The 17369-nt window shown below is 41.6% G+C and overlaps 1 protein-coding gene and 1 pseudogene across 50 annotated transcripts; one reads left to right on the plus strand and one right to left on the minus strand.

The window, feature by feature from the left end:
* Window positions 1–46: 46 nt before the first annotated feature.
* On the minus strand, window positions 47–12284 carry LOC139386016 (adapter SH3BGRL-like). Of its 50 annotated transcripts, none has more exons than XM_071131353.1 (12): window positions 12091–12284; window positions 11368–11553; window positions 11154–11234; window positions 10625–10801; window positions 6913–6939; window positions 6790–6816; window positions 5824–5850; window positions 5025–5048; window positions 4657–4683; window positions 3735–3764; window positions 2004–2064; window positions 47–1081 (listed from the first exon to the last, which is right to left on the minus strand). In XM_071131353.1, exons 1-11 carry the CDS (start codon window positions 12133–12135, stop codon window positions 2047–2049), a joined length of 669 nt encoding a protein of 222 aa, XP_070987454.1. In that variant the 5' UTR covers window positions 12136–12284; the 3' UTR covers window positions 47–1081; window positions 2004–2046. The 50 variants fall into 50 exon arrangements, with proteins under 50 accessions (XP_070987454.1, XP_070987453.1, XP_070987452.1 ...); XM_071131352.1 differs by having other exon boundaries at window positions 2004–2067; XM_071131351.1 differs by having other exon boundaries at window positions 6913–6942; window positions 12091–12254.
* Window positions 12285–13166: 882 nt separating this feature from the next.
* Window positions 13167–17264, plus strand: LOC139385738 (lebercilin-like protein; annotated as a pseudogene).
* Window positions 17265–17369: the final 105 nt, after the last annotated feature.

The raw sequence follows: 17369 nt of genomic DNA on the forward strand, positions 1-17369 counted from the left end.
ATAAATAAAACCCAATGAATTGAAAATAGAACATAATAGGCCATGGGGAGCTGTTCACACCATTCAACTTTATTGGCATTTCACTTCTCTTACATCTAGGGGGATCTCTTAGTCATCCACATCATTTTACATTCTACAAAGTGCACAGTAGATCAGCAGATAGTAACGTTCAGTGAATGGTGTCCAGTAGCTGCAAACACAGTCATAAAGCACGCTACATGAGGGTTGTCACTAGTTTCCACAGCCACAAAGTCATTATTATGGTTAAACCCCACCCATTTCTACAATTAATATTTTACCCAACCCAACCACACTGCTAACCTTATGGTTAACCCTAACCTTAAAGTAAGACCAAAAGCAATTTATGGAATCTGACTTTGTACACTAGCTTATGAAAGCTAGTGTAAACACCACACAAGGGTCTTTCTCATGTTGGTTTGAGACATAGAGTCACTGGGTTGCATTCACACATATAGATCTAACATATTTGCTGGCATCGAGTGAGAGGCACTGCATTGATAGATCGGTTTCAGTCTGAGATTATAAGTCCATTCAGAGTGATCTTCACTCGGATTCTCACAGGGTTATAGCTGTCCGTCATTGACTGCTAAGTTGTTGGTGGTGACATGCTCATCATTCTATACAAACTGTGGTATAAAACTACAATTTTCAATTTGAAACATGAGAAGTATGTTTGAAATCTTTAAAACACTTAACACATGACTGTGTATGTACAATTAGAAAAGCTGCTGAAAAATACCAAACTGATAACACTATGTGATTGTGCTACACACTGGATGGAAGCTACCATAAACTAACAACGTTATACAAATGAAGTACAGCAACACATCTTCTCTAGTCCTAGTCCCCTACGCAATATAAACATCTGGTAAAACAGGGGGTTATCTCTGGAGTATGGGTGGGCCGTACAGACAGTGTGTGATTGGCAGGTTTCAGCCAGCAGGGTCCAGCAGGGGAACATGTGCATTCACAGTGAGCAGGTGGGGGCATCGTGGGTAGTGGGATGGGTGTGGGACGATCTGAGGGGTCAGGAAGGATCGGAACAGGGGGTCTCTCGAGGCTGTAAGACAAAAAAAAGTCACCAATGCGCCGCTGTTAGTGGCTGTGGGTCCTAAGCTTCCAGTCACCATGGTGCCCAAACTGCCCATGCCTCCCTGAGTGCCAGTCCCTCCCGAGGCTCTTCAGTAGCTCACTTAACTGCTTTCTCTAACTGGGCGTGACAGGTATTTTTTTTTCTTTCAGGGAGGGGGTGTGGTGGGCTACGCCATCCGATCAAAGTCTCAGGCTGTTTCCTCTCATCAACCCAAATATCTCCTGAAGAGAGCAGAGTCTTTTCCTACACTACTGGAGAGTGGCGATGAGTGCGGCTTTGAAGATTACGATTATTATTATCATCATCATCACTGCCGCAGGAAAAGAAAAGAGAATTCATGAGATATAGTTTTATATGGATGTTCTTTGGATCCTTCAGGCATTCTGTGCTTGCTAAAGCTTTTTGTGTAGAGACTGGTGACAGTCCCTGTTAAATAGACCAATGCTCTGTTCTCTCTAGCTTCTCTGACAGAACACTTATGAAAACACACAGCTACCAATACAGAACAGCAACAGTGTACATTACATACAGGGATTATATCCTCACTTTACACTGGTTGGTTTATGTGGTTTTCTAGGATTGATATATATATATAATCTGTATGATATCATACAGATTATAACCTAGGTACATGTAGGGCACTAAACAATTCAATAGTTTAATAATGCCAGTATGACGAGACATTTGCTAAAAGGGTCAAAAAGGCACAGAGTAATACATGTACTGAATAGTTTTCTATTTAAATTACTCTAGAAAGACATTCAGTAACAAGAAAACATGTTTATGAGATGCAGCCATCAGTTCACTGACTACAAACTACATGCTCTAATACTGCCACCCAGTGGCAGAGAAGAGAATTCCAATTAAGCAATAAATAAGTGTATTTTACCTGGGCAGTAGTAAATCACATCCTAAACCTTTCCTGGCTGTTACTACTCGTCCTCTTCTTCCTGCTGAGAAAATAAAAGTGAGTAATGGCAACGTTGATGACAAGGTAAAGCAAGTCATTGTAAATAAGAATTTGTTCTTAACTGACTTTCCTAGTTAGATAAAGGTTCAATTAAAATAAAAAAGAAGAGAGGAGAACAAAGATATCCCACTCAGTACTATCAATATAAGAGCCAAACTGTAGTTTAACTCCAAAGCGCCCGTCTTAAATTAAGTGATATCACTCAGCTGTGCTTGATTACAGTTAAGAAAGATTAGTGAGAAGTGGAAAAACTGATTTCATTCAGATAAGGCAGTCATCATCATCAATAACCATAACATAGATTCAGTAGAATATTCAGTAGAAGGCTTCTCAAAGTGGAACAAGAGTCTTTGTCATCATCATCAATAACCATAACACAGATTCAGTAGAATATTCAGTAGAAGGATTCTCAAAGTGGAACAAGAGTCTTTGCACCAAGGTGAACACTGGCGAGAACTTTTTCTTCTTTCTCCTTTGCATAAGGGGGTGGGGGGGGGGGTCCAGCAGAGGGGAAAAGGAAAAGTTATTGTGTATAGTTGGGTTAAAAGGGAGTAAAACCATATTACATTCCACGGGAGGCATCAAGAAAACAGGTAGGAGAGATGAGGATGGGAAGACATTAGGAATATATCCATTACTTAGGGCAAGGGAACAAGTTGTCCACAGGGATAAGGCACCATTCCCTTAACTGCCAGTGAAGGAGTAAGAGTAGTGTGGGCCTTTAAGCAAGGCCCTCTATGAGGTGGTGCCATACGATGTGAAACTGCAAGGCACTGCATACTTCACAAATCATCCGACCACATTCACTCCAAGGTGCATGCGTTGGGTTGAGCATGTTGTTGCTCTAATGCAATTAGCTACATTTCTACAAACGTAAATAGCCTTTACGCTATGGGTGACATTTTAAAAAGGCGATACAGTGCAATTATTTAGTCCTGTGACCAAGTAATTCACTGTTTTTAATGACTACATAACGGACAACTTGCTTGTGGATATAGTGCTTGCTGTGTATTCAAGATTTGATAAATAATGTCCGCAATAACAAATGATTTAAAGCAGTGTAATCTGGTGCAACATATCTGACACTGCCAAGATCTTGTTGTGGGGGAGCATTGCACAATAACAAACAGTCCATTCATCTTCTGCTGTGCTTGTCCTGTCCACACTCAGTCTCAAGACTCTCCTCCGAAAGAGAAGCCATGCCAATGGCTTTTTAAACATCACAGTTGTCATCAAGTTCTGGTCAAGTCACTAGGGATCCCTATGCAACACCGTAAGATCCAATTCACAAGCATGTCTATGTGTCAGACTTGTGATCATGTGCGCAGGGGCAGATCTTGACACCAAACGATGCATGTCACCTGTTATGAAACATCCACTGGCACAATGCTACAGAATACTCAAGCCTCCACGTAAACCAATGGGCAATGACCTCATCCCAGTCGAACTGCATCAAAACCAGAACCAGAGTCAAGAGAAAATCCAAAATAATTTCCAAAGAATAAAGACAGCATAGCACAGGAGTGATGCTGGCAGCCTTGGGGAATAAGAAAGTAGAGAGGCTCTTCACAAACCCACACTAAATCCACATATGAAGGAGTAGCGTCATGCCACACCATGCAATGGGCTGGGAGCACAGCCAGAATATACCTCTGTTACCTCTGGGGCCTCTTCTTCTTCCTAAGGATGGGGATATCAGGGGTTTTGAGCATTTCAAAGGCAAGAGATACAATGGCCTATATTTGAGATAAGTGAAACGGCATGTCACTAAGGAGACTACAAGAGGGAGGAAAACCCTGTGCTACTTAATGTTCCCACTATTATTATTATTACCATAAGTGTACCGAATGACTGTGTTCGCGATGTTGTGTCTGTCATGCTGCACACCATCAGTTATCTGTACCACAGAGACCACCACCCATGCAGAAGCAGAGACAAATAGAGAGATAGAGACAGAGAAAGGGTGTTTCCAATCTAAGATCCACAGAAGATGCCACAAATTACAACCAGAGGAAACTATCTCAACCTCACTGACTGACTCTTCTTGCTCCTGCAATGAAGGTATAGGAGGTGGAGGAGAGCAAGAAAGGGGAGAAAGAACAGAGCAGAAGGAGAGAGAGCAAAAAGCAGTGTGTGTGTGAGAGAGACAGAGAGAGGGAGAAAGAGAGAGCGAGGGAGAAACAGACAGAGAGGGAGGGAGAGAGACAGAAAGGGAGAGAGAGAGAAAGTGAAGACTATTCTAAAATCACTATGAATGACAATGTTGTGTTTCTCTATTATGGTCTGTGTTCTGATGGCTACCAGAGTTACCATGTTGCTCATCCAACGATTGAGATATCATTATCTGGCATGAGTGAGAGGGCTAAAGAAATACAGTAAGGGCTACAGTCTGTTCAGATGCCATACGTCGGTGAGATAGGTTTGTTTAATCTACATAAAAAGTAGTGGAGGAGGAAATTGAAGGAATGTTGAATAAACTCTGCAAGGTGTGGACGCAAGAAAAGCAGCATTGATAGAATGATGGAGAGGTAGAGGGGGGACAAATGCAGTTTAAAAACACATATCAATCTACCTCAAGCTGTCGCAGCTCTTCTTCCTCCTAGAAAGGACGAGATTAAGTGTCAGTGGTGTGAATGGAGAGGTCAGAGGTGACACCAGAGGCATGCGCTATTGGAGAAGTCCGTTATTTTTTAATGGAATCTACATGTATAGTTCAGGCTGGCAGGAAGGAAGCAGCTACAGGACTAGGGAAGAAATTAGGAAGAAGAAGGCTAAAAGAGAGGGGAGACAGACAGAGGTTCAGAGGGAGTGAACACAGGCTACGGATGAGGGGCAAACGGCAGATAGATCACACAAAGCCTTCTGATCTCTGCCAGACAAACCCACACAGCTGGTGACTAAGGGAACCGGAGAAATTCACAGCCGCAGACACCCAGTTACCTCCGACCCCAAATCCTCTTCTCCCTGGAAAACCAAACCAAGAGACGGGGAAAAGGGCAAAGGGGGGGAGGGGTCAATGTGTGGAGGATGTACAAGGAGATGCTGGAGGAAGAGACCCTCTTGCAAATAGCTTTACATGCATGATTCAACATGAACCAAGCTGGAGCCCTAAAATATTTAGATAAACTTAATTATCTTTATGTGACTTTATTGGATTTATTTAGATGTACAATCCTTGTTACTGTATCTGTTTTAACTACTTATACAAGATATCTTTCAATGTAGACACTAAACAGTAGCAGCTAAACGAGCATGACATATTTCTAAATAAAATCATAAAAATATCTTATCAAATGACAAATATGAATGTTATTGACTAGAGTATCTAATGATTATGTCTCTAAGGTGGCATGTCATAGAACAAATCAGTAGTGTTCTAAAATTGTGTCAAGGATTAAGATGAAATGCATCCGAACATACAGCAATCCTTCCACAGCAGACCTGTGGAAAATGGGAAGGGGTCAAAAACAACTAAATTGGATATGGAGTTGTAAGTCATGGGACTTCGAAGGAAGAGGGGTTTCAAGCATTCAACATTACACAAGAAAAGCTACAACAAAGAAGAACGTGAGGTTAGTTGTCTGGATGTCGGACATAGATCACAATCACAAGGATGCCAACAAACTACATTAAAACTGAACACCCAAGGCCCTTAGCACAGAAATTGAGACTACAGTATATAATGGATACGATTTAAGGACTGAACACTACAGCTATAGAACATTCAAAGTAGATCTACCTCAGAAACCGGCTGATCGTCTTCTCCCTAAAACAACGAATAGCAGTGATTAGCTTTGGATCAACTCGCTAGCTTTCACCAGGTTACTGGTAACTAGGAAATAGAGATTTTAACAAATTGATTATTACTACAATCCAATAACATCACAAGTGCTTTGATATCTATTGACACGTTGCACATAAATACTGAAGGATATATTCAGTTGAACTTATTCAATAGCATATAACTTTATATCTTATCAATAACGAGTTTATAGTGGTTCACTCTGTAGAGAACAACAGTGCCCTGGGTAACACGAACACATGTCTTGGTTTACTCTGCGTCTGTTTGTTTGTGCCACAGCACATTTTATTCAATACCAGCATTCGCTTCTGAACCCAACAGAACACAACAGAGGTATGAGACATTAAAAGAATGTGATATTTGACCTTTTCTGATCAGTCAGGCTTTTGCCTTCATATAACATTTACCATTCTCAATACAGCTTCACAATAAAAACATGTATTCATGATTTAAGCTGCTGTTGCAAGTGTATACAGATGGCATGTTGTTAAGCATGTATGACGTAATCATGTTTTGTTACAATGGCTAGCGGACATTGCTGGGCCTGGGCCTGGGCATTGGCAAAGAAACTTCATAGTACTGATTTATAATCAGTGACTATGGCCAGGAAAACGTAGACCTAACATGCTTATTTCCCTTTTAGACCTACATGTATATGCTTTGTTGAGAATAGTTGAATGACTAAAATATATACAAGATAATAATGTACTTTATTCCAGAATATTAGAGTTAAATAAAGGCGCAATGTACTGTAGTATGGGACCATGTGTCAGGTCTATTGGATCCAGGCTAAGAGCGTTTTTTAGTGGGGCAGATGGCACAATACAGAGAGTGGCTGTTGTTATTAATGACAACGCCCTTCATATCAGGCATTACTCCGGTGGACACAGTGTCGCCTGTTACCTTAGCCTCCTCATCCTCTACTTCTTCCTGTTTCGGATAAGAGAGAAAAATAGTGAGACTGAAACATCACTCCCAAATTTGTATTTGATTTCAATACTTTTCAGAAATGTAAAAACACTTTACCTGGGCTTCTTCCTGCTTCACGGGGGCCTTCTGACAGAAAGAGGAAAAAATAGAAAAGATTGTGTATTAGTATCTTTACAATGAGAGCATGACCTCAAGGAGCCATATGGGAAACAGAGAGCCTCTCCTCAAATGGTAGGTTGTGCAACTTGAACAGATTTCACAGATCAGGCACATTGAAGAACATGTGTGGATTTCCAGAGGACCCCCACCAACACTTACACACCTAGACATGGATGGACAGTAGAACTACACATACACACCCAGACATGGATGGACAGTAGAACTACACATACACACCTAGACATGGATGGACAGTAGAACTACACATACACACCTAGACATGGAGACACATACTACACATACACACCTAGCCATGGAGACACATACTACACATACACACCTAGACATGGAGACACATACTACACATACACACCTAGACATGGATGGACAGTAGAACTACACATACACACCTAGCCATGGAGACACATACTACACATACACACCTAGACATGGAGACACATACTACACATACACGCCTAGACATGGATGGACAGTAGAACTACACATACACACCTAGACATGGAGACACATACTACACATACACACCTAGACATGGAGACACATACTACACATACACACCTAGACATGGATGGCCAGTAGAACTACACATACACACCTAGACATGGAGACACATACTACACATACACACCTAGGCATGGAGACACATACTACACATACACACCTAGACATGGATGGACAGTAGAACTACACATACACACCTAGACATGGAGACACATACTACACATACACACCTAGGCATGGATGGACAGTAGAACTACACATACACACCTAGACATGGAGACACATACTACACATACACACCTAGGCATGGAGACACATACTACACATACACACCTAGACATGGATGGACAGTAGAACTACACATACACACCTAGACATGGAGACACATACTACACATACACACCTAGGCATGGATGGACAGTAGAACTACACATACACACCTAGGCATGGAGACACATACTACACATACACACCTAGGCATGGAGACACATACTACACATACACACCTAGGCATGGAGACACATACTACACATACACACCTAGACATGGATGGACAGTAGAACTACACATACACACCTAGATATGGAGACACATACTACACATACACACCTAGGCATGGAGACACATACTACACATACACACCTAGGCATGGAGACACATACTACACATAAACACCTAGACATGGATGGACAGTAGAACTACACATACACACCTAGACATGGATGGACAGTAGAACTACACATACACACCTAGACATGGATGGACAGTAGAACTACACATACACACCTAGACATGGATGGACAGTAGAACTACACATACACACCTAGACATGGAGACACATACTACACATACACACCTAGGCATGGAGACACATACTACACATACACACCTAGGCATGGAGACACATACTACACATACACACCTAGACATGGATGGACCGTAGAACTACACATACACACCTAGATATGGAGACACAAACTACACATACACACCTAGACATGGAGACACATACTACACATACACACCTAGACATGGAGACACATGTATGTATGTGTATTACTGCATGGTCGGAACTAGAAGCACAAGTATTTCGCTACACTCGTATTAACATCTGCTAACCATGTGTATGTGACCAATAAAATTTGATTTTTCACATACTATACATACACACCTAGACATTGATGTGGAACAAAGAACATAGTACATATCAAGGAAAATCAAGATCAATGACGACACAAGGCTGCAAATGGAGTCAATTAAAACAAAAATACAAAACAGCCAACAAAGAGATTACAGTTAACTGCTCCAGAACAGAAGAGTGGTTAAACATCCAACAGATCGAAGGAATAATAGAACAGTCAACAGAAACAGCTACAGAACAGTCAATTGAAACAGTTATGGGACAGTCAATATAACAGTGGGTTAGTATGGTCCAGAGTTGAGAAGGAGAAGAGGACAACAAGAGCTCGAGGGAAACAAAACCCTGAGGTAGAGGAAAAGACAATATTAAAGAGATGGAGGAGAGGAGATGCCACAGCACAGGATTCTGGGAGCCAATTACAGTGTCTTCTGTGGCTTCCTCTGTGTCTTCGACCGCCTCCTCCTCCTCCTTTGCCACCTTCTCTTCTGCGGCGGTGTCTTCTTCTGTGGCCTCTTCTGCTGCCTCCTCTCCTGTTTCTCCTCCCACCTCTGCTTCCACCTCCTCTGTGTGTTCATCTCCATTGAACTCCTCCATCGGAACCTCTCTTTTCTAGAGTGAAAACAACAATGTGCCATCAAGGGGGAAAAAACTATGTGTTAGAATAGGAATGACACAGCAGCTGTCATGGGCACACATCAAACACCAAGAGGGGAGCAGCCCTACTGCTGGAGTCACATGTTCAAAGACATCACAGAGTAAGGCATCAGCATCAGCAGCTCCTCTGAGTAAAGAAAAATGCATGAATAAATTAAGGGGAATTACATATGGCTGCAAGATGATGAATATCAGTATATTGTGCTGTGGAGAGAAATTAGAGATTTGCAATGATGTATTGTGTAGCAAGGAAGACTGCATATTATCACACTGCCGGAAGCCAGATAAATCAGTACAGTCAACAGTATCAATAAAATAACTGTCATTACCTCAACATCGCAACTTAAATGGAAAATAAACTGGCCTGGTACTCTGGAGAACAGCGAAAGCAGAGGGCTCAATTTGCACTCTTCTGGAAAGCGCACCATCTAAAAGCCAGTGGGATTTATTAGAGGAAAATCACAGGTTCCGCTGGGCAATATTTATCTGCTGTCCCTGGCCCCCTCCTTGAAAAAAAATGAACAATTCCTTTCTCTGTGATGCTCATGCACCAGCATCCCAAAGTGAGTTGAGAAGTTTAAGTTTGCCTAATGTACTTCTTTTTAAATAAATCTCCATATAAATGTTCATATCATCATTTTTTACAACAGCATCAGCATGCTCTTCTGTAAGAACAATCCTATTATACTAATTATTCATTTGAAAAAGAATGACCTGATTCCCAATCATCTGCTATCTATTGAATAGAAATCATATATATAATATCATAGAATTATTATAAACACTTGATGTGCTTTGCAAAAACTACAGAGGAAATATAAACACAATGAAACACTATTAAAGTGAGAAATGTACACGTTAATTAATGAGGCATGGTTACACTGTGCTTAAACCAACTCTAAATTGACACTCATCCATGCAATGAGAGGATTAGCAACATTACTGGTTACTTGGTAATCGTCCATGGAAAATGAAACCAACAGGAGTTAACTGGAGAAATGGTTAAGGTTATGCTGGATGGGAAGAAACCGGGGGAGAAATGGTTAAGGTTATGCTGGATGGGAGGAAACCGGGGGAGAAATGGTTAAAGTTATGCTGGATGGGAGGAAACTGGGGGAGAAATGGTTAAGGTTATGCTGGATGGGAGGAAACCGGGGGAGAAATGGTTAAGGTTATGCTGGATGGGAGGAAACTGGGGGGGGGGTGGTTAAGGTTATGCTGGATGGGAGGAAACCGGGGGAGAAATGGTTAAGGTTATGCTGGATGGGAGGAAACCGGGGGAAAAATGGTGAAGGTGAGACAGGGACTGAGGGGATAAAAGAAAGGCATTACTAGTGAGTCATCATCAAGGTTCTCCTCCTCAACCTCCTCAGCTTCAAGGTTCTCTTCATCCTCAGCATCATCAGTTCCGTTCTCAACGGTCTCACTCTCAACGGTCTCAATCTCAACAGTCCCATTTTCAACAGGCCCATTCTCAAGGATAAATGCCTTTTCAGCCTCTTTCGCTTCCTGCACCAAGGAAAATTGTCAGGTTGTTTAATACAGTTGCATCATCCTCAACTAGCGTAGCATACATGTCACATCGTATCCCTCTCACACAATTAACCTCACTAACTCCTGCTTGCCCTCCAAATGAATATGATATACAGTATGGAGTATAAGCAGCCATGTCTGAGCAAAAACAAACTAGGACAATACATGACTGAGAATGTCAGCTAAATAAACATTAAAACGGCCTGAGTTTATTTGCATTTTAAAATCCCTTGAGTGGAAAACAGGTTGTGTTGTTGTAATATTAAACTCAAAAGCTATATAAACATAATTTTCATTTTAGAAAAGTAAGTGAAAGTTAAATTCCAACCTTGGATCCTGGAGGAGGTGGCAGACCCAGGAAGGCAAACACTGCATTGTCTTCTTTAGCGTCAAAGAATGTCTCGTAGTCCTGTGGTAAAAGACAAATGAGACATTTCAGTTTAGTCTCTAATCGTTCTCTCAGCATTTTAATTGACATTTTCTCCCCAGCTTTACCTGGCCTATTAGTTACCACACCTTCTACATGATCTTGTTATGCTCACCCCACAGTAGCTCTCTTCATTGAAGATCTGAGGGGGTAGGGGGATCCCGTTGGTGGGCTTTTTCTCCACAGGGACATTTTCCCTCATCCACATGCGGTTGTCCTCATTGCAGGCAATGTCCAATGGAGCGTAGTCCACTTTCAGGGCCTCCAGGAACCCAAGCACATCCTGTTGCTTCTTTTTGATCTGGACCATCACACAGGTGTACAGACAGACAACACAGTATAGATAAGCTTCTGCTTTTTTCTATCATTAGGTTGGGGAGAGCAGAGTAGAAGACACTAATACATTAAGGAAACATTTTTACTTTTTGTTTTATATTTTCTGGACAAAGAATCAGTTCACATATCATATATATTCTTTGATATTGTAGATTAGGTTTGAAGTAATCCAAATATATTCCAGAAGGTTCTGCAAGTGAATGCATGGTGATTAATTTTCAACAGATTGCTATTGCAGGTTTGGAATGTGATCTCAGCGACGGTCGAGATATATAAGGAAACTCGAGTTGTCCTAGTGCTCCTTAACTGAGAAGTTAGACCAAATAACGGTACTAAAAGTTGACAAACCGCTAAATTGTCTAGGCCTATAATAACCTAAACCGATTTGAATTTGTTTGCCAGATACATAAATGCATGTACTAAGAGCTGAACAATAGTCATGGGAAACCGGCCAACAAAGTTAATTTAGCATTTAATAACAAAGACTCGGGTAAATGCTTACCGCTGTCGATCCTGATGAAGAAGCTAGAAATACTTTTATAACCATTTTGTTACGACGTGTTCTGTAGAATGAGGTACTAACGTAGGTTATTAAAGATACAGGCTGCCTCTCCTAATAGTATAGCGTACCCAGGACATTACTCTGCGAACACAAGCCACACCACTGAGGCTATTTTTGTCCCCAAACCCTCCATCACTTCAGGATTGGTGGGCCAGGTTTTATGCGTGCAGCGCTGACCGAGTGATTGGCAACTTGAGCTGTCTGTCGGCATGGGGACCACAAAGTTAGTTTGCAGCTACATGCAAAGTGCATATATGGACAGAAATAGCCACTGACCAACAGAGCAACTAGTGAAAATAATACCAAGAGTTAAATGAAATTAATGCATATTGTTGGACCATGATTATCTATAGGCCTAACAGTTTTGTTGTTGTTGTAAATCTACAGGGCACATCTTTATTTGTTTAACTTATTATAGGCAAATGTATATTTTTGTTGTTGTAGTATATACTGAAAGTTTATTTAAAAAACAATTGCAAACGAAGTCTAATGTAATTGTTTTACTAAAAAACAATTCGTTTATATACAAATTAGGATGGTGTGGTCTCTAATTCTCCCAAAAGCAGTCAGTTCTAAGAAATTTCCCATGATTAAGGAATGTATTAACATTCCTTCCCTATGATTTGCCCATATAATTCGAATATATTAAGCGCTCAGTAGCCAGAAAACTACATGTCCCGTCGTCCTATTCAATGAGAACGCTTGTTTCTACGGCAACCTAAAATACAATTTCAGAGACAGCCAGCCAACAACATAATCTGTCAATGACTCTCTTGCTCATGAAGATACATAATAATTTATTTGAATGCAAGTTAGATGAAGTTAGATTTCGATGTAAAAAAATAATGTCATGTAAGGATAGCATTGGCATGGGGAATTATTAGGCTTGGTTGTTAGCTTTGTAGAATAGTTGAAGTCAGGAAACATTTTTATCAAGGCAAGGAATGTCTGTCACTCTCTCTGTCTTCTAGACCTAGCTAGATAACGTTAGATTAGCTAAATGTATTAAACTATTAATGAATGTAAGTAGGCTATAGTTGAAAGTATAGATTGTTTTGGTTCTTATAATTTCACATACAGTGTGGCTAAATTATCTACTCCAGCTCATTGGATATCTGTCTACTATATTACAGAAACTGGTGCGGGCTTATCTTTGGGGACACATGTCTCTGAGGCTGAGACACCACAGCAGAGGCATAGTGCAGCAGGACAATGCTAACTATGAAGTGGGTGCAGGCGATGCAGACTCAAGCTGCTCCTCAGGCCAGTTCACCTCCTCCAGGTCAAGCAAGGGATACAGCAGTAGGACCGGCAGCAGGGAAGACTCTCAGGGGTCATCCACCCAGTCAGACTACAAGGAGGAGGCTGACACTACTGCAAATAGGACCCTTTCCCTCTCACCAAGCAAGAAGCCAGGTCTAAGCACGAAGACAGAGAAAGCACGAAGTGTGTGATATCAATCTGATATTACATATCTTCTCATTGCTACAGACAGTCTACCTATAATTACATAAGTGTAGGCCTATAGGCCGAGATGGTTTGCAGCATATTCCCATGTAAGCATCACACTTAGGTGCCCTTTTCCTCTCAGCTCAAAACAAAAGAGGGCAGTGGTGCAAAAATAAGAAAAACACTATTTCAAGGAACCACAAGGCCTCTCGCTCCCCTCCAATCAAGCCCCTGCAGGGCTCAAACCAGCGCACCAGTTCTGCCCACAGGCACCGCATCAAGGAACTCAACAGCCAAGTGTGGGAGCTACAGCAGCAGCTGAGTGGTGTCGCCACAGAGAACAAGTTGCTAAAGCAGCTCCAGGGCCGCCACGCGGTGGTGCTACAGCGCTTCCAGGATTCACAGAGTGGCCTTCCCCGGGTATGCTTCAGTAAAAAAAATTGGGCTTGAATAATTGATTTATAACACAGCTATAACAAACTCCTAATCCGCTAACAACAATAATCTGCTTTTGTAGCATTGGCTAAGGTCATAATGTTTTGCACCCACCCACACCGTCAGGTTCTAAAGCCCGCAACCGCCGCAGCTGTCTATCCAGGCGTCTGAGGGGCACAAAGTTGGAGCTGCTGCGCACCAAAGACGCTCTGTACCGGCTGCAGCTGCTCAGCGAGGACTGCAGCCTGGAAGAGAGGGAAGAGCTGAGCCACAGGCTGGCCCTGATCACTGTGGACCTACACAGGAAGAACAAGAGGATACAGGTACAGTACATGCACTCACATGGCAGGGCTGACTCCAGCAGCACACTGCATCCCACTGCTGGCTTGCTTCTGAAGCTAAGACTGGGACGTTAAATGGGTGTCCTGACTCTCTGTGGTCACTAAAGATCCCATGGCACTTATCGTAAGTGTGTTAACCCTGGTGTCCTGGCTAAATTCCCAATCTGGCCTTCATACTATCATGATCACCTAATCATCCCCAGTTTACAATTGGCTCATTCATCCCCAGGTTGTTGCTGTAACTGAGAATGTGTTCTCAGTCAACTTACCTGGTAAAATGAGGTTTAAATACATGTTCACAGGCCAGGTGGATGTTTGGATTGAAACTGATTGGGTTTTCAACTCTGTCCATTTGTATTGGTCTTCTATGGGGAGACCGATATAGGTGGACAGGGTCAACACAGTTATGCTAGATTGATAATGCACACATAGTACCACAATGTTATATCTGTAGTGAAATGTAAATAAATTGTGTTGCAGGACTTAGAAAGGAATCTTGAGCTGAGCCAGATATCCTTCAATCACCCTCTTGCCACAGAAACAAGGAAGACCAATGAAGCCAGAGAGCTGGCTGATTACCTCCAGACACAGATCAATCTGTTGACCAAAAAAATCTAAGTAAGTTTATAAAGAACTTGAGAGCAGCAACATACAGAGTGTAAAAAACATTAGAAATACCTTCCTAATATGCCTCCACCGGGTCAGTCTATGTCATGGCAAGAGCAGGTGTTCAGAAATGTTTTGTACAATCAGTGTAGGTAAACTGTTCCAGATTTTAGTAGATTTGGAACAGTACTGTTGTTTGAAAGAATGGTAATGTGATTTAACTCGCAGTACTGCAATGTAAACACAAGAGGGAGTCTAATATTGCTATATTTCTGAAGGAATAATTGAAGGTTGGAGTAAAATACCCATTTCCTTAACTTGCCTGGCTACCCAAACGCTACACCACACCCACGGACGTTAGTTTTTTCTCCGCAATGAATCTGGATCTGAGTACCTCCCCGACAATTTATATAATGTAAATACATTATAACCATTCTAATTGGTCCCAGAAAACGATGGGTTGGGCCAGAGCCAGAACACACATGGGTAAAGCTGCGTTTTGAAAATTCATAATTGGCTTTGATACTCTAATTGATTAGAGATGATCCAATCGCTGATTACTTTATTTTGTACAACACCCCTCATTTTGACATCCCCACAAACAACTTAAAAGATGTCAGTTTCAGACTGAAGTATGTAGCGAACATAAGAGCAGCGGACAAATTCAGTTTGAGTCATCGGGCAACTTGTAAACCTGCCTGGTAATAGATATCAGGATGATAACACTACATTTGAGAAATGAACATTTATTGTACATATTGCATTCTTGAGAAATGGCTTACTGATGCATTTAACACGAAATATAGGAAAGAGAGAGAGAATTGGAGATCCACAAAATCTACTCACATAGATTTCCAAAAGGCTGGAACAGAAAAGGTACAAACACATTATGAGCTACTTTAACTTTTAACATGTTCAACCCATGATCCAGATCAAACATTTTTTAACTTGAGGATTAATATATTTTGCCATTAACAGGAGCAAGAGAAACTAAATCTGTTCAAACAGATGACATATCCTCTCTCCCCATCGAGGCTCTGTGCCAATTTGAACTAGAATATGCCTGTTCACTCCAGCATCTGAAGTTGGAGAAGCAGAAGAGTTTGAGCTGGGTATGTAAATGAGTTTCGTTCTCTCTCCCATTCTGTGCAGAATGCTGTTTAAATGGGTAACGGTAAATAAAACATTTATTCAATATTGACAGATAAAAGCAAATATTAACTCCTTGATAAAAGTTTGTGTATTGAGTTCCAGTGTAAAGTTTATATGTTTTTTTTTTTTCAGGAGTCCTTTGCAATTGGCTTCCCAGACAGAAGTGACACAGCAGACCCGTTAGTGGATGACAGAGGATCATACGATAATGAACATTTTGCTGGTAAGGATATAAAAAACTTTACTACAGCCTATTGGGACTACCAATAAACAGATGCAAAGTTAAGGGGATATTGAGGAAATAAATGTTTAAATTAGATTCTGAAGTGTGTACTCTCCAGTCACAGAGTATATGCAAACAAGAGAGCAAACACAAAAAACTCCCAAACATTGGGACTAATTAAAGCTCACGTAAGTAACAGGACTGAAATAACCGTTCCTGTGTCATGTTATATCCCCAAAAAAGCCAAGAAAATTATGGCCCCAATTTTTAATTTTTTATGTGCAAGCAACTATCCTATTTATCCACAGACGATGGAGAGCTGCATGGTGATTATGACAAGGAGGATCCACAACTTTAGGGTAAGAAGTATTGCCTTGCAGAGGAGGCAGCGAGTTCCCTCAAGGCTTCAGAAGGAGAGCAAACAGAGCCATTTGAAAGCCAGGTCCGGTACACTCTGGATGACTTTCTGAATACAGAACGTGCCAACAAGGCCCTCGAATCCTCTCCCAGGACCAAGCGCCTCTACACATTCAAAGAAACCATCCAGAACCTACACAGTGGGAAGCCTGCCTATGCCAGCCATAGCCAAAGCCTGAGAAAGAGCCCTCCTAAATACATCAAGAGCCAAGCCAGGGTGGAGAACCTGGGGTCTAGGGCGTATGAGCCCTCCGTCACTCTACCAGCAGAGAAGTGCCAAAGGCGTGACACCATGGACCCTCAACCGGAAGATGGCGTAGTCCGCAGCAAGAAGAGTATCTTGATGAAAGAGCTTTTTGGCCAGGCCCCAATCACTGATCCAAATGGCCATGCAGACAGGCAGATCCAGAGTTAAAAGCACAGACCTGGACAGAACGTCCTCTTACCATACAGGAGACGCTAGCCCGGTCTCACCTGGGAGACCAAGATAATTTTTTATTGACCCAAGAAGTATACAAAATTATAATATATTTTTATAATTTGATAAATTATTATTTATCTGCCATGGCAACTCAACACATTACTTCATTGAATTT

Source organism: Oncorhynchus clarkii, chromosome 27 (genome assembly GCF_045791955.1).
Source record: "Oncorhynchus clarkii lewisi isolate Uvic-CL-2024 chromosome 27, UVic_Ocla_1.0, whole genome shotgun sequence".
Taxonomy (NCBI): domain Eukaryota; kingdom Metazoa; phylum Chordata; class Actinopteri; order Salmoniformes; family Salmonidae; genus Oncorhynchus; species Oncorhynchus clarkii.

Coding starts and splice junctions, on each gene's coding strand:
- LOC139386016 (XM_071131348.1), bottom strand. CDS start 12,135: ATGGTTATAAAAGTATTTCTAGCTTCTTCATCAGGATCGACAGCG. Junction 11,235..11,367: donor ATGAAGAGAGCTACTGTGGG/GTGAGCATAACA, acceptor CTTTTACCACAG/GACTACGAGACATTCTTTGA. Junction 5,851..6,789: donor TAGAGGATGAGGAGGCTAAG/GTAACAGGCGAC, acceptor TCGTTGTTTTAG/GGAGAAGACGATCAGCCGGT.